The sequence below is a fragment of the Portunus trituberculatus genome, chromosome 38 (assembly GCF_017591435.1).
Source record: "Portunus trituberculatus isolate SZX2019 chromosome 38, ASM1759143v1, whole genome shotgun sequence".
In the NCBI taxonomy this organism is placed as follows: domain Eukaryota; kingdom Metazoa; phylum Arthropoda; class Malacostraca; order Decapoda; family Portunidae; genus Portunus; species Portunus trituberculatus.
In genome coordinates, this window is record NC_059292.1 from 16542780 (window position 1) to 16567779 (window position 25000).

A 25000-nucleotide genomic window follows, 5' to 3' on the forward strand; every position below is an offset into this window, starting at 1 on the left:
ATTCACAAACCACCCTTTACTTGCTTTAAAATCATCATTGGAGTCAGATGTAGTATAAAAAATAAGATCATGATCCAGCAGCCTAGCCTTCACACAAATTATGGCCTCTGACAAAGAATCACCAGCCATCCATTTCTTCCACTGCTGCAGGTTGCTTAAATTGCCTTTTCACACCAATAGCCACATCAGCTCTTTTAATGAGCTCTGTCTTCTTCAGTATTGTGGCTACTGTAGATTTAGCTATACTGTACTAAGTTGCAAGATCGGTTATTCTTCCTCCTTTCTCGTATTTATCAATAATCTCTTTTTTCCTTTTGATGGTTGTCACTACATTCTTTCTTGTAGGCTTATTCTCACCACTAACAAGCCTCTTCGGTGGTGCCATTGTAAGCTTCTAAAAAAAACGCAGAGAAAAAGCGCAGGACAATGCTCTTCTTACGACATCGAAGGATGAACTGACTGTGGTAGATCGGAGGGGCGCGTGGGGCGGCAGGAAGGGAGAGACCCTTCATTTACAGCTAAGTGGATGGACGTTCAACTAATAGGTATTTTTTTTAGTATCAAGTCGAACTTTTGTGTTTGACTATTTAGATGTTCGAGTATTGAGTCTTCACTGCGTGCGTGTGTATATACAATATACAGTAATGTCTCGAGATATGATCGCCCCAACATACAAATTTTTTTATATAGACAAAAAATTTCATATAATTTACGCCTTGAAATACAACGATATTTTTAAGATACGAATAACCATCGGTAGGTGGCGCAGCGATCGCTTGGCTATCCGTGTCCACCCCAACATTCAGCCCGCATTGTGTATCATTCTTCATCCTTTGTGCATATATGTGTCTGTGCTCCTAGGCAGTGTGTATTTTTTCTTAAGTTTTGTGAACTCAGAATCATGGGTCCCAAAAGTAGAAGTTTGGCCAAAAACACAAAATAGCCTGTATTCACATACTAATTACACTTAGAAATTCAATAAACGAGTGAGTACAAAGGGTGTTCTGCCCACAACCAACTCTTTCTCTTTGAAATGCAAACAAACAGAAGTCTCTAGATGTCATGGTTACCAAAATATCACAGGTTGAATGAGGTAGTATCATCAGTTTCCGTGGCCTGGTGTCCGATTGGGTCAGTGGCCTTGGCTAGAGCGAGAGAAAACAGGCCCCTTGTATCCCCTCTCTCTCTCTTTTTCTCCTGTTGCCTGTTCTGATACCACTCTCATTCAAAAGTTGTCTCCCTGTAACATGGCGAGAGACCTGAGGTATAGTAGTAAGGCGTGCGTGAGAGGTGGCGGAATCAGAGACAGTGAAATCACTGGCGCTCCTACCATTCATCGTTAGTGACACAGTGACGTAGAGCATATGTTTACTCCTGATGAGTGTTGCCAGCTCACAAGCAAAGAAAATGGGAAGAAAATAGCCAAAATATAGCCGTAAAAAGGCTAAACGTCTATCGATGTGCCCCGAGTCTTGTGTGATGATTTTTTTTCTTTTTACGGTAAGGCCTATAGCGTCTGTAGGCACATTGAAGAGTGTATGGGAAGCGCTGTTCAGCTTCCGCCCATTAGTGGCGCAGGCAATTTTATTTTTAGTGGTACCCATATTAGGGCCCATATCACCACCCAAGCTCATCTTGAGTGTAACCACCTAGAACCTGGGTATCATGGTGATATGTAGGTAACTTTAAACCACTCGACAAAAGGCAAAGTGTTTTAAAGGCTGTACGTGGTGGGATTCGAATCTACGCGTGGACGTCTGCCCGATCCCACGCTCACCACCTTATCCACTATGCCACCGCCTTCCTACATGTGTCCCGAGTTTTGCAGGTTAAGTTGTTATTTCGGGCAATATAGTGAATTTATATCATGCATACTATAAACATTGTATTTATCTTATATTAAATCTATATTTGGTTGGTATTTAAAGCATGTTATTTTTTTTTTTTTTGGTTGGGGGGTAGGGGGGCGGTAAATTCATATCACAAGAACGAATTAATTCTATTTCCATTAATTTCTACGGGAAAAATTGATTTGATATACAATTTTTTTTATATATAATGATCGTCACGGAACGAATTAAAATCGTATGTCGAGGTACCACTGTGTATACCTACCTACCTACATACATATATATATATATATATATATATATATATATATATATATATATATATATATATATACACACACACACACACACACACACACACACACACACACACACACACACATATATATATATATATATAAAATTGTTGGTGAGACCTACAACTTTCTGAGAAATATTAGAATTGCATTCTCATATATTGATGAAGATATGGTGAAAAAGTTATTGGTATCCTTGATCAGACCATGACTGGAGTATGTAGCAGTACTGTGGTCACCTAATACAAGGAAGAATATCAGGAAAATTGAAAGGATACAAAGAGCGGCCAGCAAACTGGCCCCAACCTTGTCGGCTCTTACGTATGAAAAGAGACTGGAGAGACTGGAATTACCAACACTGGAGCAGAGAAAAGAAAGAGGCGACCTGTTGACCATCTACAGAATAATGAATAATCTGGAGCTTCCTGATAGGATCGACCTGCTGAAGAGGGACAGAAAGGACACAAGAGGACATGGACTAAAACTCAGAAGAGACAACTACAGAAGAGACTTCAAGAAAAACAGCTCCCATCATAGAGTGATAGATATATGGAATGGACTGGACAGAGAGGTCGTGTGTGTAAAGTCTACATACAACTTTAAGAGAAAATCAGACACTGTGAGATACAGCGACGGGACATCATGAGCATAGGCTCCCCTCCCGTAAAATACAACTAAGTAAATACATATTTAGTGAAACTTTCTGTTCCAGTATTAATCAGATGAGGCAAAACCGGTGGAAGTGGACCAGCCAAATACCATCAAAATCTACAACACTCAAATGGCCAGTGTAGACTTCCTTAGATAATATGGTGATGTGCTATGCCATCAGAACTTGTAAGTGAAAGTGGCACTTGGTGTTGCATAACCAGTTTTATGAATGTCTTTACTGTCCTGGCCTGGCATCTTTTACACAAGGTGGAAGTGGTGGTGGGCATAAAGAGCAATGGAAACATACTTTTCTTGAGGTTTACTGGGTCATGTGTAGAAATGAACATAATGCTTATTTACCAGATTCATGATGAAGTTTGATCTAAACTGTAAAAATATTTCAGTAATGAAAAAAAAAATAATCTTGTGTTTTTGCTAAGTTAAATTTCTTAAAGAGCACACACTTATTCCCCAACAGATATTGGGGTTCAATAAATATCATATTATCAAATTTCCAGTATCTTCTTTCAGTTTTTCCTACTTTGTATAATTTACATTTTTTTTCCAGGGATAGTGCCCAAGCATACTTTAAATTAAGGGATGTGCATGTTTTCCTAATTTCTTAAATGCAATTTCCAAAAATTTTTTTGATTTGTATTCCTTATCCCATAGACCCATTTGTACCAAATATCAAAAAAAATTCAAGCAGGATCTAAGACTGGGCACAAATGGGTTAAAATGAACAGCATCTCCATCCCACAGAAAGCATTAGATAGTTACACTTCCTTTGTTGTGAAGCCAGAGTTAAATTTACTTAATTTCCTCTCCAATTGAGTGACAAAGTCAAAATTCCTAATATATTATCTTATCTATCACATATCATTAACTTACCAATTTTGAAATTAATTAAATCAACCCCTCACAAAAAGCACCAGCTTATTACACTCAAGCATTGTAAAACAAAAGGAATAGAATTTTTTTTATTTTCCTTACAAATAAATGACAGTCTTAATTTAAATTCCATTACTATTTTTCTTTTACTAAAAATAAAGAATCAATCAAACTAAAATGGTCTCTAAACAATCTTAGATTCAAGTCAAAATATCTGGCTATGAATCAAGTTAACTATGTCTTACATCATAAAGAAATTACACATAAAATAATCACAAATGAAACCAGAACCAAAGTCCAGTCTTAAACATCAGTGCTCACCCGTCCCATTTTGCTGAGATGGTTCTTGTATCCTCCAAGATCTGTGCCAGAATTGCTGGCTGAACCAGATGTTGCCCCAGCACCCTTGTTCTGACTCTGATTTGCTGATCCATAGCCAGTCTTGAAGTCCTGAGTCTGAACAGCCAAATAAAATAAATGGTTAATAATTAATAACAATTAAAACCTACTAATGTGCATGTTCTGTTTATATATATATATATATATATATATATATATATATATATATATATATATATATATATATATATATATATATATATATATATATATACACACACACACACTGAGAGAGAGAGAGAGAGAGAGAGAGAGAGAGAGAGAGAGAGAGAGAGAGAGAGAGAGAGAGAGAGAGAGAGAGAGAGAGAGAGAGAGAGAGAGAGAGAAAGCAGGGTTGGTGCTAGGAATGTGGGGGGGGAGGGGGGGCATATGAAAACTGATGGCAGGGCCCTTACTCTACAAAAATCTAAATTTCTAGAAGTTTGTCATTTCATGTAGTATGCTCTTTTATTTTTTCATTAGACTCCAGGACAACAAGACAATTGCATACACTAATAATAGATTACATTATATATATGGCTGGCACAGGGGTCTGCAAGGTACAAGGCAAAATTTGATACATTTGGTCAAATACACATAAAACTGGTTGAGAGAGAGAGAGAGAGAGAGAGAGAGAGAGAGAGAGAGAGAGAGAGAGAGAGAGAGAGAGAGAGAGAGAGAGAGAGAGAGAGAGAGAGAGAGAGAGAGAGAGAGAGAGAGAGAGAGAGAGAGAGACCTGGACACAGAAACAGAAACAGACATAAATGCCTACATACACAGAAACAGACAAACAAACACTTAACTCTATTTGTCTTGTGATTTACTGGTTATTCTTGCTTGCTCAATTTTTAATATTCTGTGAGTCAAGTACGGTCAATTCTCGATTAATGCGAGTTTGAATAATGCAATTTCCATTTCATATAACTTGTTATTTAAGGAGATATGATTAAATAACCCAATTTAGTTGACTTAGCGCCAGTTAACTTGATGTCACGTGCACCCATGCTGCTTCTGGTGGGAAAAGCACCAGGTTGGGATCCAAGAAACTTAAAAGTGGAACAACTTCTGGCTACAAATTGGTAACCACACACAGGGAGACATTGCTGCCATGGTAACAAGGTTGCTAGCAGGTTGTTGGTAAAACCACCTCCCAAGGAGGTGTTGCTCTCATATGCAAATTTATGTTTACAAAACAACATTTTTATTAGCTTTTTACAAACCTTACCACCAAGTAAGGATTGTTTTGTGATGCAAAAAGTGAAACCTTGCATGGAATATGGAAAACAAAGTGGGAGATGAGGAGGCATTTGTGATTGGCGGCTGCCGCTTTTTCTTCTTCTTGTGACTCTTTTTACCTTGTGTGTTGTTTTCACCACAATATTTTTTTGTGTTTCTGCCCCTTTATTGTCTGTTATAGTGGATATCATACCATTCATATATGATCATGCCATGAGGATCATCTTGACTCTGTGGCACTTAGTGAGTGTTGAGAGACACACTGTTCCTTCTCATGGAGGTGATGGTGTAGTGGATAAGGTGGTGAGCGTGGGATCGGGCAGACGTCCATGCGTAGGTTCAAATCCCACCATTTGTTGAGTGGTTTAAAGTTACCCACATATCACCATGATACCCAGGTTCTAGGTGGTTACACCAAAGATGCACTTGGGTAGTGATATGGGCCCTAATATGGGTACCACTATAAATAAAATTGCTTGCGCCACTAATGGGCGAAAGCTGATCAGCGCTTCCCACATATATTCTTCAAGTATGCTTACAGGCGTTATAGTCCACACCATTAAAAAAAAAAAAAAGCATTTTATTACTTTCTATTTAACATATTTTTGCTGGAACACTGAAATTAATACCCTGTTGTGGTCATTAATTATCACCCATCTCCCTGCGCTACCACTGCTGACTGAACATTCCACCTCATTTACTGTCCCTTGTGATTCGGATAATTATCCAATAGCTAGCATTCTATATCCATTTGATTGCAATGTAAGTTGTATTAAAAATCTTTATTTTTTTCTTTTGGTCTGGAATGGATTGATTATATCCTATTTTATTTCAATGAGAAATGAAGATTAAGACTTGCAATATAAGTGATTAGATTTTTTTTTTTTTTTTTTTTTTTTTTGTGGAGGTGGGGTCTGGAATGGATGAATTAATTTCCAATTTGATTTCAACAGGAAATAAAGATTAGCCTTGCCTCTTTGGTCACAAAACATATTAAGGATGTGATATGATGTGCCACTGAAATTCCAAATTTCCAATTTTTTTTCTTCTTTTACACTTCCTCATTTAGTCATACATCCAAATATATGCATGTTTACCTGTCACTATCTTTCCTATTGTTCAAACTATCCTTTATTCTTTGTATCATTCCACTTCTCTTGAGACAAATTCACTTTTTTTCCTTACCATACCAAACCTCTTAGATTCCTACTACAGGGATCCTCCCTTAATGCATGGGAAATGGACAGAGAAAATATGCGCATATATAAAAAATGCACTAACCAAATAATAGAACCCTATGTTATAGATAAGATTGGGATTTAGACCTACCACAACTGACCTCTGAGACACTCCCGTAAGGGCCCCCTTATTGATAATTCCTGTACTGTGTTCTTTATGGCATCTTTGCATTTTATCATGTTACACACAGTGGATTCATTAATAGAGTAAAATCTGCCTACTTCATGGAGCTTCTCACCTGCCTCAACCTTGGCTATGATGTCTAGTTTCTTTTGAAGCAAAAATATTTTACATTTCTTGATAAGCTATACCTGTAACACTCTTCTCTTTCATATTTTTTGGAAGGAACCATATTCACAACTCTAGAAGGATCACAAATATTATGTATCACCAACCTACAAAGGTAAAAAATATCATAATGCTTAGCAAATGTAAAACATGAAACTGCAACACAAACAAGCTGGAACAATATGACAACCAAAAGATAATCATGGTGTCTAACTGTCTCATTGTTTCTTTGTTATGCAATGTTTAATTCATGTACAGTATTTTGACTTTTAATTATAATTCTTGTTGTTAAAATATAATTTCTAAATTCATTTGAATTTATTTTATTGTTTTTTTAGTGGAAAAGATAATTTGATAGTAAATATATCTGTACTCAATTGAAAGTCTCTTCCATCAAGTGCACATAAAGTTGGAAATTTTGCCCATTGTATAAGTGATAGAAATAAAGTGAGGGTGCACATAAACCTGGAAATGCAATAACTGAGGTACACACTACAAGAGAACCTCTGTATGTATATGTGTATATATATATATATATATATATATATATATATATATATATATATATATATATATATATATATATATATATATATATATATATATATATATATATATATATATATATATATATATATATATATATATATATATATATATATATATATATATATATATATATATATATATATATATATATATATATATATATATATATATATATATATATATAAACATGACATAACATAACATAACATAAATAATAGGATAACAAAGGGCCACCAGGGCCCATCTAGGTTATCCTGTATCAGTCGCACAGCGACCTCGTCATCAGTACTTAAAGATACACTTACAAGTACACAATACATTATATACTAATTCTAAATATTTGGCCCATTAACAGGGCTAAGTCCTGCAGCGAAATCCTCTACAATTTGTGGTCCCCATACATGGGGATCATGTCTTATTTAACTATAGTAAATTTCTTATAAAAACTATCATGCAGTGCTATACATAATTATAAATCTAATAAATTTAAGTGCTTATCTAATCTGTTTTAAACATTGTCAAACTAGTGCTATTTACAACCGTCTCTGGCAATGCATTCCAGAAGTCTACCACTCTATGACTAAAGAAATATTTTCTTATATCTAACCTGCAGCCTTGCTTTCTAATCTTCCTGCCATGATTTCTAGTCCTATTTCCTCCTCTAAGGTAAAGAAAGATCTCACATCTATGTAGTTTGTATCTGAGAACATTTTAAATAACTCTATCATATCCCTCTTATACATCTCCTCTCAAATGAAAACATGTTTAATTCCTTTAATCTATCTCTATACTCCAGGCGCTTTAATGCTGGTATCATCCTAGTTGCTCTTCTCTGAACTGCTTCTAACATGTTGATATCCTGCCTATAGTGGGGTGACCAGGCCTGTATGCAATACTCTAAATGGGGCCTAACATAGGAATTATATAAGCTACGCACCACTTCCTTACTTTTATAACTAACATTTCTATTTATAAAACCCAGGATCCTATTTGCCCTATTTCTTGCTTCTAAACATTGCTTTGAAAATTTCATAGTCCTGTCTATCACTACTCCTAAATCCTTTCCTTCCTCTACTGCCTCTAGCCAACATCCCTCCATCTCATAGTTAAAGTTTGTGTTGTCTTTACCTAAATGCATAACCTGACACTTTTAGAATTAAACTCCATCTGCCACCTGTCTGCCCATGCTATCAGCCTGTCCAGGTCTCGTTGTATTCTGTAATTGTCCTTTTCACCCTGTACTGCACATGCTATCTTAGTATCATCTGCAAACTTTGATACTTTGCTACTAATTCCTATATCTAAATCGTTAATGTACACCAAGAAAAGAAGAGGTCCTAGCACTGATCCTTGGGGTACCCCACTAACCACTTCCTTCCACTCAGACATTGCCCCATTTAATACTACTCTCTGTTTCCTATCAGAAAGCCATTCACTAATCCAATCAACTAACCTACCCCTATCCCATGTAGTCTCAATTTGTACACTAGCCTCCTATGCGGTACCTTATCAAACGCCTTGCTAAAATCTAGATATATAACATCTATGCTATTTCCATCATCTAACTCCTTGGTAATATATTCTAAGATATCGAGCAAATTTGTAAGACAGGACCTCCCTGATCTAAAGCCATGTTGGGTATCTCTAATTAATCTATTCTCATTTAAATGCTCCCAAATACTACCCTTAATGATTTTCTCTAGTATCTTACATACTATACTAGTTAAACTGATCGGTCTATAATTATTCGCATCATCCTTCCTACCTTTTTAAATATTGGAGTAACATTAGCTAACTTCCAGTCCTGAGGTATCTCAGCAAACCTAAGTGATCTTTCAAAGATTAACTTAAGTGCTTCAGAAATACTGTCTACACCCTCCCTAAGTACTCTGGCATGTAGCTCATCAGGACCACTAGCTTTCCTATCGTCTAGTTCAAGAATAAATTTCCTAATAATTCCCGGTTTTATATCAATATTTTCTAAAGCTCTTAAACTACTCGTCGCACTGTTTGTAACAGGATTTCCTATTCTTTCCTAGTAAATACTGAAGAAAATTGTTCATTCAATAATTCTACTATGTCTTCATTTTGATCCACTACTACACCATCTTTTCTGAGTGGTCCAATCCTATCCTTATTTCTTTTATCACTGACCTTGTAATAACTATATAATTTTTGGGATCTTTACTCCCAGCTCTAGCTAGTTTTATCTCTGCCTGCCTTTTACTTTTTTATAACCTTACTCAAATCATCCCTGACCTGTCTGTACCTAATCAAATCTACATCTTCCCACTTTTCTGCAACTCTCTGTATGCCCTCTTCTTCTCTCTGATCTGGCTACCTATCTCATGAGTCCACCATAATGGCTTCCTGTTTCTCTGCCTTATATCTTTGTAAGGGATACACTGCATCACTATACCCTTTACTACAACCTTAAAAATATCCCACATCTCCTGTGCAGTTTTATTTCCAAAACTATCTTCCCAGTTTACCTCTCCTAATAACTGACGTAACCTACCATAATTGCCTTTCTGATAGTTTGGGACTCTAGTCTTATTCACTATATTATCCCTACTGGAATTAATGATAAATCTAATTATATGATGGTCACTGTTTGCTAAAGTCTCTCCTACCTCAACTTCCTTTAAACAATGCTCAATATTTGTTAGTACTATGTCTAAAACCTTCCTCCCCTAGTAGGTTTATCTACCATCTGCACTAAATAGTTATCCTGAAAACTTTCCATAAACTTATTTTCACTAGCATCTCCTACCATCCTCTCCCAGTTTACTGACTTAAGATTAAAATCCCTAAGATAATTGTCTGACTAGTACACCCCTATTTATCTCATCTACCATAAGGTTGTCTACATCTGCTGACTGGTTAGGTGGTCTATAAAAGCTCCTACTCTAATAACCTTACTTTTGTTTACTCTAACATCCAGCCATAAGGACTCTACTCTGTTATCTACCTTAATACCATTAACCTGACTGGAAATGAAGGATTTTTTACATAAATAACTACTCCTCCACCTATCCTACCAATTCTCTGGTGTAAATACATAATGTATCCATCTACTTCATATTCTTTCCTATTTTCCTAAACTTTTCCTCATTTACCCATGCCTCTGTGACACATACAACATCTAAGTCCTCCTCAACTATATAACTAGATAACTCGTCCTTCTTGTTCCTAAGACTCCTGGCATTTACATAAAAACATTTAAGTCCTGCTACCTTCCTAGATGCTGTCTCCTTATTTGGAATCCTAATCTTATTCTCTCCTATTTGCACCTGGAAATCTTTCCTAATCTTTTCACTATCTCTGTTTATCCTATCTAATTTATGTCTAGCATCTTTCTTCTGGAATGCATTTGCTACCTCACCCCCTACACTCCATCCCAACTCCCCTCCAGACATCCACTCAGCACATCCACACCCTTCCTACTCAGATGCACACCATCCCTAGCATACAAATCCCTTCGCCCATAGAACCTATCCCATACATCCACAAAGCTGACACCCACATCCTTACACATCCCTTTTACCCGATCATTCACACCAATGGCTCTAGACAACCATTCCCTGCTAACATACACACGAGGCAAGATTCCTGACACTACACACCTCCTACCACTCTCCCTTATCTTGCCTAACATTTCCCGAAATCTTGCCACTAACTCCTCCGACCCACCTGCTCTGACATCGTTCCCACCTACGTGCAAAACTACTACACCCTCCTCTCCATCCCCCAACCCTCTTCTGCACCTCCTCACTCACTGCCTTCACACCTGCACCAGGCATACACACGTTCGTCCTCCTATCCCTGTCTTTCCCACAGAAAGTGCTATCTAAATACCTAACCTGAGAGTCACCCACCACACACACCTGAGGTGTGCTAGGCACAACCCTCCTCCTCCTCTCCTCTACCCCCTTCTTTCTCCTTTCACTCACCACAACCACTTCATTCACTCCACTCTCACTCTCCCACTCCAACAAACCGAACCTATTTTCACACTCAACAGGTTTAGTCCTATCCTCCCTAACTGTCTCCGCTTTCCTTCCCCTCGCAACCTGCCATCTCTGCCCATCCTGACTACTATCTTTCCCAGTCTGGCTCGCCTGCTCCCTCTTCCCCACTCTGCTCTTCCCGACAGAGGGCCAAGCCACCCTGTCGCCCTCAGAAGGTCCAACCTTCGGCCTAACACTGATCTCCTGCCTAATTTTTTCCACTGCCTCCCCAAGCCTCTTAACCTCCTCCTTCAACTCAAAGATGAGAACTTCGTTCGCACTTTTCCCCTCACTTAGCTTTCTGATTTCCTCTCGCAATTCTCGGTGCTCAAGAGAAAGAACTAAATTCTCGCTCTTGAGCCTACACACCATACACTCAGAAAAGTCAACGACCTTCCTGTCATGCCCACACATCTCACACACAACAAACTCTCCCAATCCCACCTCAACACTCTCTTTCACGCACTCAATCACACTCTGATATACCTCAGTAGCTACCGCCATACTAATTTACAATCTGTTAACTCACAAACAAATAAAAATACTTGGTGACGGCGGGGTGGGGGAACCGCGGTGGTGGGGGGCCTAAGTGAGGTCAACTAATCCTCTTTCAAGGTCAACTTGACGGTTACAAGCCTAGTCTCCTCGCTCTACAAAATACTTTTAACTCACAAACACTGATTCTAACCACTATTTCACTCTAATCTAACACTTGCAGTACACACTTTCACTTCACTAACACTCAAAAGCACCACACACAGACACCAAGCACAAACACCACTCGCTAACTATAAAAACCACAGCCAGAAACGGAGCGCACACACAACACGTCCACTCGCCACCACAGCTACTCGCAGAGTATATATATATATATATATATATATATATATATATATATATATATATATATATATATATATATATATATATATATATCGCTCTCACTCCCATTCATATCTTCACTTTCCCAGATCTTTTTATATACATGTCTTGTATTATTATCCATCTTGCTCTTTTAAAAACATTTTATCATCTCCCTTTTCCATTCTGCTTTATTCATGCAATTCATATTCACTATAGCATGTTCAAATAAACAAACTGTAAGTAGGGGTGAAAACATTATTCTTTACCCATGAACTAAACTCTTCTTGGAGAATGTCTGTTAAATTACCAGCTAAAAAAAATACATAAATAAAAATAAAAATAAATAAATAAATAAAATAAAAAATAAAAATATACAATGGAAAAAAAAAAAAAAAATTAAATGAATGTAGAATTTTTAGAACACAGTGCAAAATGTTGCAGACTGGCTGCCTACCTCCCCCATCCCCAAATCAAGGTGTACAAAATGAAAAATGTAAGCATATTGCCAGCCCTTTTGAAACAAAAAAAACACTCCACAAAACAGAAATTTCATTGATTATAAACAAGACTGTTATAGCACAAAGAAAATGAATCTTTAAGCCAATTATAAAATCGATTTCATAAGAAAATAAAAACAAATATGAAAAGATTAATGGACTGTAATTGAGAGCCAAAGATAAGAAATCCTTGCTTTTCATGTTTATATAACCACAGAAATTTTAGACCATCCTTCAAAACAATGAAACATCCAGACAATAAACAAGCAAATCACAGAGACTGTTTCACATGCCAAAAACAACCAAAATAAATAACTAAAAAAAATTCTCCCAAATCTTAGTCACAAATTCCTGACAGCCTTACCTGAGTCAAGTTATCATAGTAGTTTCCAGTACCATACTGGAGTTTTGGGGCTGTTGGAAACTGATTTGTATTGGTGCCTGTGTGGGTATTGGTGACCGGAGGTATCTGGATAATGGCAGTGGGTGCCCCATACTGCGGGAATGTGCTGGGGACGGCTGCCATGTTGTGATACATATAGAAAGGAGGCATCGCTGCATTGCCTGTAGCAGTGATGTAAGTCCCACCTGCCTGAGCACCCTGGAGAGTTAAATGTGGTTACTTGAATAAATAAATAAATAAATAAATAACTTAATTCATTAATAAATAAATAAGTATATATATATATATATATATATATATATATATATATATATATATATATATATATATATATATATATATATACACACACACACAATAATACCTCAAGATACGATCGATCCACATACAATTTTTTTGATATACGACTAAAAATTTCATATAATTTAAGCCTTGAAATAAGACGATATTTTTAAGATACGAATAGCCATCGGTAGGTGCCGCAGTGATTGCTCGGCTACCCACGTCCACCCAAACATTCAGCCCGCGTTGTGTATCGTTGTTCATCCTTAGTGCATGTATGTATCTGTTCTCCTCAGCAGTGTGTATTTTTTCTTAAGTTTTGTGAACTCAAGACCCCGTAATCATGGGTCCCAAAAGTAAAAGTTTGGCGAGAAACACACAAAATAGCCTGTATTCACATACTGATTACACTTAGAAATTCAATAAACGAGCGAGTACAAATGGTGTTCTGCCCACAAGCGACTCTTCCTCTTTGCAATGCAAAAAAACAGAAGTCTCTAGATGTCATGGTTACCAAAATAACACAAGTTGAATGAGGTGGTATCATCGGTTTACGTGGCCTTGCGTCCGATCGGGTTCAGCGGCCTTGGCTAGAGCGAGAGAAAACGGGCCCCTTGTATCCTCTCTCTCTCTCTCTCTCTCTTTCTGTCGCCTGTTCTGATACCACTCTCATTCAAAAGTTATCAGCCCGTAACATGGCGAGAGACCCGAGATATAGAAGTAAGGCGCGCTTGAGAGGTGGCGGAATCAGACACAGTGAAATCACTGTCGCTCCTACCATTCATCATTGGTGACACAGTGACATAGAGCATATGTTTACTCCTGATGAGTGTTGCCAGCTCACAAGCAAAGAAAATGGGAAGAAAATAGCCAAAATATAGCTGTAAAAACCCCAAACATCTATCAACGTGGCCGGAGTCTTGCTTGATGAACGTCTATCGATGTGTCCTGAGTTTTGCAGGTTAAGTTGTTATTTTGGGCAGTATAGTTAATTTATATCATACATACAATAAACATTTTATTTATCTTATATTAAATCTATATCTGGTTGGTATTTAAAGCATGTTAACTTTTTTTTTGGGTGGTGGGTAAATTCATATCACAAGAACGAATTAACTCTATTTCCATTAATTTCTATGGGAAAAACTGATTTGATATACGATATTTTTTATGTATAACGACTGTCACGGAACTAATTAAAATCGTATGTTGAGGTACCACTGTATGTATGTATGTATGTATGTATGTATGTATGTATAGATATATATATATATATATATATATATATATAGAGAGAGAGAGAGAGAGAGAGAGAGAGAGAGAGAGAGAGAGAGAGAGAGAGAGAGAGAGAGAGAGAGAGAGAGAGAGACAAAAAGGCTGTTTCCACAAAAAAATAGAATAATGAAGCCAAGGCACATAAATTCAAATTCACACTTATTCATATTACTCTAAGCCCTTAGCCCTCAACAAAGAAGAGAAAATACTCAACTTATTTTATAGAGATCAGTCACACTATTTAGACAGTTTAATTTGGTACAAGGCTTCTTCTTAAGATTCTTCATTATCACATACAAAAGGGAGTTTTCAGAACTATTGGTTGTCACCAGGTGGCAGCACAATACATGTTCTCTTTGCTCACACAAGGGTAAGATAGAATATACCTCACAATGTCATTTTATAAACATAGAGATGCAATAAGTCAATACAATATATTTTCTACATAATTCCTTCTAAGCAGTAAAACAGGCAAAATCCAACCCTATCCATGAACAAATATATTTCTAGTGAATTGATATTGAGGCTTATTTGGTCATCTCAACATTTCCACAATAGTACAATCTTGATCAGAAGTGTTTTAATCCAGTTGACAGTGAACATGAAGACAACATGTCTGTGTCACTTAAAAGTCCAAATCACACAGATGAACTTACTAGTACGTATATAGAAACAACAATTCTAATTAAGAATTGGCAAAATTGGCAACTTGAGTTTTCTGCCGAGTGTTGCTTAAATATTTAGCCCAACCAGAGCTGGCCACCTAACTAACATGTTGTTGGACAAATAATTAATTCCTGTTGTAATATCCATGCTAATATGCCATGAGAAGGAGGAAAACTTCTTATATTCCTCTCTCCTCATTCTACACTAGTCCTATGATATGCTTGTTCTATACAGTACTTGACTGTTTTTGCCTCATCTTGATCTTGATCTTGATCTGTGAAAGCAATACACTCGACCCTCGAAACAACGGACAAATGCATGCACGACCCTGTCCGTAGATTGCAAAAGTCCATTCTTTGTAAAAGTATGTAAAAAATGTATAAAGTGTACGTAAAATACATAAAATTTTCTAATTTTCGTATTAGTTCAAGCTTAGCAACCACTGGAAAAGCCTTTCGATTACGTTTCACTGGTTTACTAGGTTTAGGAGGCATTTTGGATAGGTTAAGCACTCGTGGGAGGGTACAAATGCATAAAAAAGCCATGGTAAGCACTGGACAATGTTCGCTGTTGGTTGAAAGTGCACGGACTGAAGATTAAACATGGCGGCCAACAGCGGATGACGCGACTGACCTACCACCTACCGGACAGTAATTTGCTGGGAACGGACAATCACGCGCATTTCAATATTCGTCCGTAGATTAAACTGGACTCCAGAATTTGTCCGTAGTTTCCGAAATCCGTTGATGGGAGGTCCATTGTTTCGAGGGTCGAGTGTACTAAAATCCCCACAATAATTACTATATCCATATATCACGATGTTACTGAGTATACTGGGTTATACTATACAATACATTCAAAGTTTTTACCTTTTTTATTGTCTAAATCAATCGATTTTATTGTAATATACCATATTTGAGATATTGATAGCAGTATTACAAGATAATCACAAAAAATATTTGTTTTGACCAACTTCTCCCATGATCATCCATACATGATATTTTAAAAGTTGATACAGAATGTCAACGATATCATAATAATCTGTATCTGTATGCATCTGGAATTTAATACAACAATATTTTAGCTCATGCCAGTAGGGAACATGTACTGCTGTAACATCTGATGGATCAGTTCTGAAACTCCCCATTGCCCAACACCTATAAGATACAATCAATGCATGACACCTCCCTCAATGGTCACAGGACATCATCATTCATCACTCACTTACAATTGCTTACAAATCAATTGTCATGCAAAATTATTTTAATATGCTCTAGTGTCAAGTCCTTTTCCCTTTAACCTATACAGTATTTACATATACATACATACATTTTACATAAACACACACACACACAGGTCTCAGACCTATCCCAAGATCGGAAATAATGAGCTCTGAGCTCGTTCCGTAGGGTAACGTCTGGCTGTCTCGTCAGAGACTGCAGCAGATCAAACAGTGAACACACGTAGCTACCAGGCCTGGCCCCCAGTGCACACCACCACACACCCACATGCTCCCAGGAAGAGTGAAATAAAATGGATAGACCGGTAAGAAATAAGTTACCAAATTCAAAATATGTCGATGAGGCCCAGGGAGCAAAACCGAAAGTGGCCAGTCAAAACATGAGTCCATCTTCAACAGGAGCAACAATGCAAGGTAGACTGGTAATGTTGGAGAAGAGATTTGATGAAGAGTTGGTGGAGGAATTAAAAGTTCAGAGGAGTGAGGAGGAGCAGGATAGAGAATTCCGCAAGGCTTTGAAAGAAAGAGTTAAGAGACTGGAAAAAAATGAAAAACGATTGGTGGATGAGAATGCACACTTGAGAGTGGAGGTTGAAAAATACAAGAGACAGTTGGAGGAGAAAATGGAGAGAGTAGTAAAGGAGAAAGATGACTTTAAGGAAATGATCAGTGAGCAGAATGAAAGGTTTGAAAGGGAGTGGAAACTAAAGAAAACACAATGGACTGAGTCGAGGGAAGCAGAGATGGTTGGATTGCAAGAAATAATTAAAGATCATTTGAAGGAAGACAAAACAGAAAGGTCCAAGAAACTGGTTAATGTTATGAAGAATAAGGAAACATTGATAAGAGAAATAGCAGAAAAAAAGAAAATATTTGGGATGAAAGAACAAAATATAACATATAAGCCTAAGAGAATTAAGGAAGAATTAAAAATGGTAAGAGATCTGTTAAAAAATCTAAATGATGATGAAAAAAAAGACCTACAAGAAGAAGTGGAAGAGATCCATAGACTGGGTCCGTATAAGGAGGGAATAAGGAGACTGATTAAAGTAGTACTGAAGTCACAACAATCTGCGGAGGATATCTTATATAGAACATCAAAATTAAGAGAGGTAGCAGGTCTCAGACCTATCCCAAGATCGGAAATAATGAGCTCTGAGCTCGTTCCGTAGGGTAATGTCTGGCTGTCTCGTCAGAGACTGCAGCAGATCAAACAGTGAACACACGTAGCTACCAGGCCTGGCCCCCAGTGCACACCACCACACACCCACATGCTCCCAGGAAGAGTGAAATAAAATGGATAGACCGGTAAGAAATAAGTTACCAAATTCAAAATATGTCGATGAGGCCCAGGGAGCAAAACCGAAAGTGGCCAGTCAAAACATGAGTCCATCTTCAACAGGAGCAACAATGCAAGGTAGACTGGTAATGTTGGAGAAGAGATTTGATGAAGAGTTGGTGGAGGAATTAAAAGTTCAGAGGAGTGAGGAGGAGCAGGATAGAGAATTCCAAGGCTTTGAAAGAAAGAGTTAAGAGACTGGAAAAAAATGAAAAACGATTGGTGGATGAGAATGCACACTTGAGAGTGGAGGTTGAAAAATACAAGAGACAGTTGGAGGAGAAAATGGAGAGAGTAGTAAAGGAGAAAGATGACTTTAAGGAAATGATCAGTGAGCAGAATGAAAGGTTTGAAAGGGAGTGGAAACTAAAGAAAACACAATGGACTGAGTCGAGGGAAGCAGAGATGGTTGGATTGCAAGAAATAATTAAAGATCATTTGAAGGAAGACAAAACAGAAAGGTCCAAGAAACTGGTTAATGTTATGAAGAATAAGGAAACATTGATAAGAGAAATAGCAGAAAAAAAGAAAATATTTGGGATGAAAGAACAAAATATAACATATAAGCCTAAGAGAATTAAGGAAGAATTAAAAATGGTAAGAGATCTGTTAAAAATCTAAATGATGATGAAAAAAAAGACCTACAAGAAGAAGTGGAAGAGATCCATAGACTGGGTCCGTATAAGGAGGGAATAAGGAGACTGATTAAAGTAGTACTGAAGTCACAACAATCTGCGGAGGATATCTTATATAGAACATCAAAATTAAGAGAGGTAGCAGGTCTCAGACCTATCCCAAGATCGGAAATAATGAGCTCTGAGCTCGTTCCGTAGGGTAATGTCTGGCTGTCTCGTCAGAGACTGCAGCAGATCAAACAGTGAACACACGTAGCTACCAGGCCTGGCCCCCAGTGCACACCACCACACACCCACATGCTCCCAGGAAGAGTGAAATAAAATGGATAGACCGGTAAGAAATAAGTTACCAAATTCAAAATATGTCGATGAGGCCCAGGGAGCAAAACCGAAAGTGGCCAGTCAAAACATGAGTCCATCTTCAACAGGAGCAACAATGCAAGGTAGACTGGTAATGTTGGAGAAGAGATTTGATGAAGAGTTGGTGGAGGAATTAAAAGTTCAGAGGAGTGAGGAGGAGCAAGATAGAGAATTCCGCAAGGCTTTGAAAGAAAGAGTTAAGAGACTGGAAAAAAATGAAAAACGATTGGTGGATGAGAATGCACACTTGAGAGTGGAGGTTGAAAAATACAAGAGACAGTTGGAGGAGAAAATGGAGAGAGTAGTAAAGGAGAAAGATGACTTTAAGGAAATGATCAGTGAGTAGAATGAAAGGTTTGAAAGGGAGTGGAAACTAAAGAAAACACAATGGACTGAGTCGAGGGAAGCAGAGATGGTTGGATTGCAAGAAATAATTAAAGATCATTTGAAGGAAGACAAAACAGAAAGGTCCAAGAAACTGGTTAATGTTATGAAGAATAAGGAAACATTGATAAGAGAAATAGCAGAAAAAAAGAAAATATTTGGGATGAAAGAACAAAATATAACATATAAGCCTAAGAGAATTAAGGAAGAATTAAAAATGGTAAGAGATCTGTTAAAAAATCTAAATGATGATGAAAAAAAAGACCTACAAGAAGAAGTGGAAGAGATCCATAGACTGGGTCCGTATAAGGAGGGAATAAGGAGACTGATTAAAGTAGTACTGAAGTCACAACAATCTGCGGAGGATATCTTATATAGAACATCAAAATTAAGAGAGGTAGAAGGTTGTAAAGAGGTGTACGTAAGAAAAAATAGAAATGAGGAAGAGAGAAGATATAAGGAATTGTTGGAAGAGGCGAGAAGGAAAAATGATGAACGGTTTGAAGAGGAAAAAGAAAAGTTTTTTTGAAGAGTTATAGGAGAGTCAGAAAGTGGTATGTGAAGAGAAGGAATGTGGAGGAACCCCTAGAGGGAGCAGTGGGTGGACCGTAATGTATACTAATATGGATGGGATACTGTCAAGTAGATTGGAATTGCAAGACTATATGATGGTGGAGAAGCCTGATATAGTGTGTTTGACAGAGACAAAATTACATGAAAAAACAAAGGTAAATTTGGATAATAAATATAATATATGGAGAAAGAATAGATAGGGTAAAGATGGAGGAGGAGTTATGATTATGACGAAGAAGGAGATAAATGTGGATAAGGTTTGGTATGGGAAGAACAATGCAGAAGTGATAAGCATAAGGTTAAAAAGTGATGGAAAAGAATTAATAATCATGGTGACCTATGTACCTCCTAAAACAAATTCTTGGACATTAAGGGAATACGACAATATGATAAGGATACTTTACAGAGTTTGGAAAGTGTATGATACGAAACTGTGCAGAGTTATTAAGCAAAAAGAGGATTGTGAAATTCTGCAAGAAGACGTAAATAAGATATGGGAATGGAGCAAAAAGTGGGAAATGGAATTCAATGTGAACAAAAGCCATGTCATGGAAATGGGAAAGAGTGAAAGATGACCCGTGGGAATCTATAAGATGGGAGATGGAGTAGAACTGGAGAAAATAAAAAAGGAAAAGGACTTAGGAGTGACGATGGAAGAAAACAATAAAACAGTAAGCCATATTGATAGAATTTTTAGAGAAACATATAATTTTCTAAGGAATATTGGAGTAGCATTTCACCACATGGACAAAGAAATGATGAAGAAATTGATAAGTACTTTAATAAGACCCAGATTGGAATATGCAGGAGTAGCGTGGACCCCTCATAAAAAGAAACACATAAGGAAATTGGAGAGACTACAAAAAATGGCTACAAGAATGGTTCCAGAATAGAATTTGAAGGGATGACATATGAGGAGAGACTAAAGGCTATGGATCTACCAACCCCAGAACAAAGAAGGGAGAGAGGAGACCTGATACAAGTTTTTAAATTGATCAACGGAATGGACCAAGTGGATAATGAGAAACTGATCCTGAGAGAAGAATATGACATTCGAAGCACAAGATCGCATAGTAAAAAGCTGAGAAAAAGAAGATGTCTGAGAGATGTTAAAAAATATAGTTTCCCGCAAAGATGTATTGAGACGTGGAACAGTTTAGATGAAGAAGTAGTGTCTGCAATGAGTGTGCACACTTTTAAAGAAAGATTGGATAAGTGTAGATATGGAGACGGGGCCACACGAGCATAAAGCCCAGGCACACAGACACACACACACACGCGCGCGGTAGAGGAAGCACGCAATACCGTCGCTCCCGAGAATAAGCTGATCTTCACTACCTTTGTTTGGGTTTGCAGTTTTGCAGTGGCCTGGGCAAAAAGTGTGGACTCATTTTTTTTTTTTTTATGAATACAGTGTTAAATAATAATGAGTGAGAAAGAAATTCCATCTAAATGCAGGTAAGTGACAAGGGAAAGAATGAAAGCTGATGATGACAATGTTGGTGAGGGAGAACGAGAATTTGAAGGCTTTGATACAGCGCAAACTTCACTATTTGATAGAGTCTTGACTATCGAACGTAAATTAGATAAATTGATAAAGGAAAGTATGGGAATGAAAGAGAATGAAGAACAGGATAAAGAGCTCCAGAAATTGAAAGAAAGGATAAAAACAGTGGTTGAAAACGAAACTAGGCTAAGAACCGAAAATTAAGAATTAAAATTCCAAATAGCGAACTACAAGAAATTGATGGAAGAAGGACTCGGCAAAGCCGAGAAAGAAAAAGAGAAGCTAAAAGATCTAGTTAACAAAGAAGAAAGAGTACACGACATGATTAAAAAAGAAATACAAGCATGGAGAATCCAAGATAAGAAAGACAAGGAATCATTTCAAGAAGTATTTCAAGAAGAAAGAGATGAAAATATGACAAGCAAAATGATAGGAGTCCTCAAGAAAAAAGAAAATTTAGTAAGAGAAATTGCAGAAAAAAAGAAGTGTAATTATTTTTGGACTGAAAGAAAAAAATGTTAAATATAGACCAAGAAGGGAAAAAGACGAAATGAAATCAGTAAAAGACCTACTAAAACATCTGAATGACGAGGATAGACAGAACTTAGAAGAGGAAGTAGAAGAAATCCATAGAATGGGACCATATCAAGAAGGAACAGTGAGACCAATTAAGATATTACTAAAATCACAAGCAGCAGCAGAAGAAGTACTATATAGAAAAACAAAACTCAGAGAAACAGAAGGTTGCAAAGATATATATATAAAGAAAAATAGAAACGAGGAGGAAAGGAAGAGACACAATGAACTGGTGGCAGAAGCAAGAGAAAAAATAATGAAAGGTCAGAGGAGGAGAAGAAGGCATTTTTGGAGAATTATAGGAGACAGGATAAGGAAATGGTATATAAAAGAGAAAGAAGAGAAAAAATGGAGCAAGTTTAACTAAAAATGATAAGAACAAGAGATTAAAATGATGTATACAAACATAGATGGGATTTTATCTAGTAAATTAGAATTAAGAGATTACATAAAGAAAGAAGAACCAGATATTGTATGCCTGGTGGAAACAAAGTTAAATGAGGCAATAAAAATAGACATAGATAAAAGGTATAATATATGGAGGAGAGACAGAGTGGGTAAAGGAGGAGGAGGAGTCATGATGATGTTAAGGAAGGAGATAGTGGTAAATCAAGTGGAGTTTGGGGAAGGAAAATCAGAAATACTGTATGTTAAGATGCATATTAATAAAAAGGAGTTAACAATCATTGGAACATATGTGCCACCAAAACAAACTCATGGACTAACCAAGAATATAGAGACATGATAGATGACACAATAAGGAGTCTTACAAGAATCATTAAGGAAAGGAGAAAAGTGATATTGGTAGGAGATTTCAACTGTAAGGAGGTAGACTGGGAAAATTATGAAAGTGGTATGGGGGAAGATGCCTGGGAGATAGATTCCTGAACCTAATGATAGATAATTTGATGGTCCAAAGAGTAAAGGAAAACACAAGATTCAGAGGAAACAATGAGCCGGCAAGATTAGACCTAGTTTTTACAAGGGATATACCAATTAACGATGATATAAGATACAAGTGCCCATTGGGAAAGAGTGACCATGTAATATTAGAAATGGATATAGAAGAAGGAAAGGAAGATAGAGATGAATCATACAAAGGAGACCGATTAAATTACAGAAAGGCTGATATTGAGAATCTCAAGAACTATTTTAAAACGTAAACTGGGAGGAGATGGAAAACTCATTAACGGTTCAAGAGAAATATAACTTATTTTTGGAAATATACAAAACTGGGGTCAGGAATATGTCCCGAAATATAGACCTAAAGAAGAAGGAAAGAAAGATTGGTTTAATGCAAGATGTGCTAGGGCAAAGGAGAAACGAGATGGAGCATGGAAAAGGTGGAGAAGAAACAGAAATCCAGAAAATAAGGAAAACTTCAAAACAGCAAGAAATGAATATGCTAAGGTGAGAAAGGAAGAAGAAAAGAACTATGAAAAGGACATTGTCGAAAAATGTAAGGAACAACCAAAATTGTTCTACAGATTCATAAATGGAAAAATAAGACAAAAAGAAACAATAGAAAGGTTAAAAGGAGAAAACGGAATGGTGGAAGACCCAAAAGTATGGCAGAACTGTTAAATAGTAAATTTCATGAGGTCTTTACTAAGGAATCCAAATTTGAAAGACCACAGGGTAATAGAGAGACTGTCTATATGAAAGAGATTAAAGTAACCAAGCTTGAAATAAAAAGTTGATGACGGAACTAGATGAGGAAAAGGCAATGGGACCGGATGAAGTCTCAGGCAGAATACTGAAAGAATGTAGGGAAGAACTAGCAAGTCCAATATACAACATCATAAAATGCTCAATAGAAAATGGAACAGTGCCAGTGGAGTGGAAAAGAGCTGAGGTGGTTCCCATATATAAGAGCGGAAGGAAGGAAGAACCTTTAAATTACAGACCGGTATCACTAACTAGTGTAATATGCAAGATGTGTGAAAAAGTAATAAAGAAGCAATGGATTGAGTTTCTTGAAGACAACAAAATATTATCAAATAGCCAATTTGGTTTTAGAAAAGGTCGGTCATGTGTAACAAATTTATTGAGTTTCTACTCTAGAATTGTTGATAAAGTACAAAGAGAGAGGGATGGGTTGACTGTATTTATTTAGATCTAAAAAGGCTTTGATAAAGTGCCACATGAAAGATTACTATGGAAGTTAGAGGAGAAGGGTGGCTTAAAAGGAAGCACATTGAGATGGATGAAGAATTACTTAAGGGGGAGAGAAATAAGGACGATAGTTAAAGATATGAAGTCCAAGTGGAGAACAGTAGACAGCGGAGTGCCACAGGGGTCAGTATTGGCACCAATACTTTTTCTTATATATAAATGACATGCCAGAGGAGTGAACAGCTACATAAATCTGTTTGCGGACGATGCGAAACTGTGCAGAGTCATTAAACAAAAAGAGGATTGTGAAATACTACAGGAAGACTTAAACAAGATCTGGAAATGGAGCAAAAAATGGGAGATGGAATTCAATGTGGACAAAAGCCATGTCATGGAAATGGGAAAAAGTGAAAGACGACCAGTGGGAATCTATAAGATGGGAGATGGAGTAGAACTAGAAAAAGTAAAAAAGGAAAAGGACTTGGGAGTGACAATGGAAGAAAATAATCAACCGGTTAGCCATATTGATAGAATTTTCAGAGAGACGTATAATTTGCTAAGGAATATTGGAGTAGCATTTCACTATATGGACAAGGAAATGATGAAGAAATTGATAAGTACTAAAATAAGACCTAGATTGGAATATGCAGGAGTTGTGTGGACTCTCCATAAAAAAAAACACATAAGAAAATTAGAGAGACTACAAAAATGGCTACAAGAATGGTTCCAGAATTTAAAGGGATGGCATATGAGGAGAGACTAAAGGCAATGGATCTACCAACCTTGGAGCAGAGAAGAGAGAGGGATCTGATACAAGTTTATAAATTGATTAACGGAATGGATGAAGTGGATAATGAGAAACTGATCCTGAGAGAAGAACATGACTTTAGAAGCAC

At 37.0% G+C, this 25000-nt stretch overlaps 1 protein-coding gene across 1 annotated transcript in view; it reads right to left on the reverse strand.

Moving 5' to 3' along the window:
- The window catches only part of LOC123515158 (protein lingerer-like), a gene marked incomplete in the record, with an annotated part of 203853 nt that overhangs the window by 16346 nt on the left and 162507 nt on the right, over nucleotides 1-25000 (reverse strand). Inside the window, 2 exon segments of the mRNA XM_045273641.1 lie at nucleotides 4010-4144; nucleotides 13114-13350. Coding sequence (XP_045129576.1) covers nucleotides 4010-4144; nucleotides 13114-13350 — 372 coding nt within the window.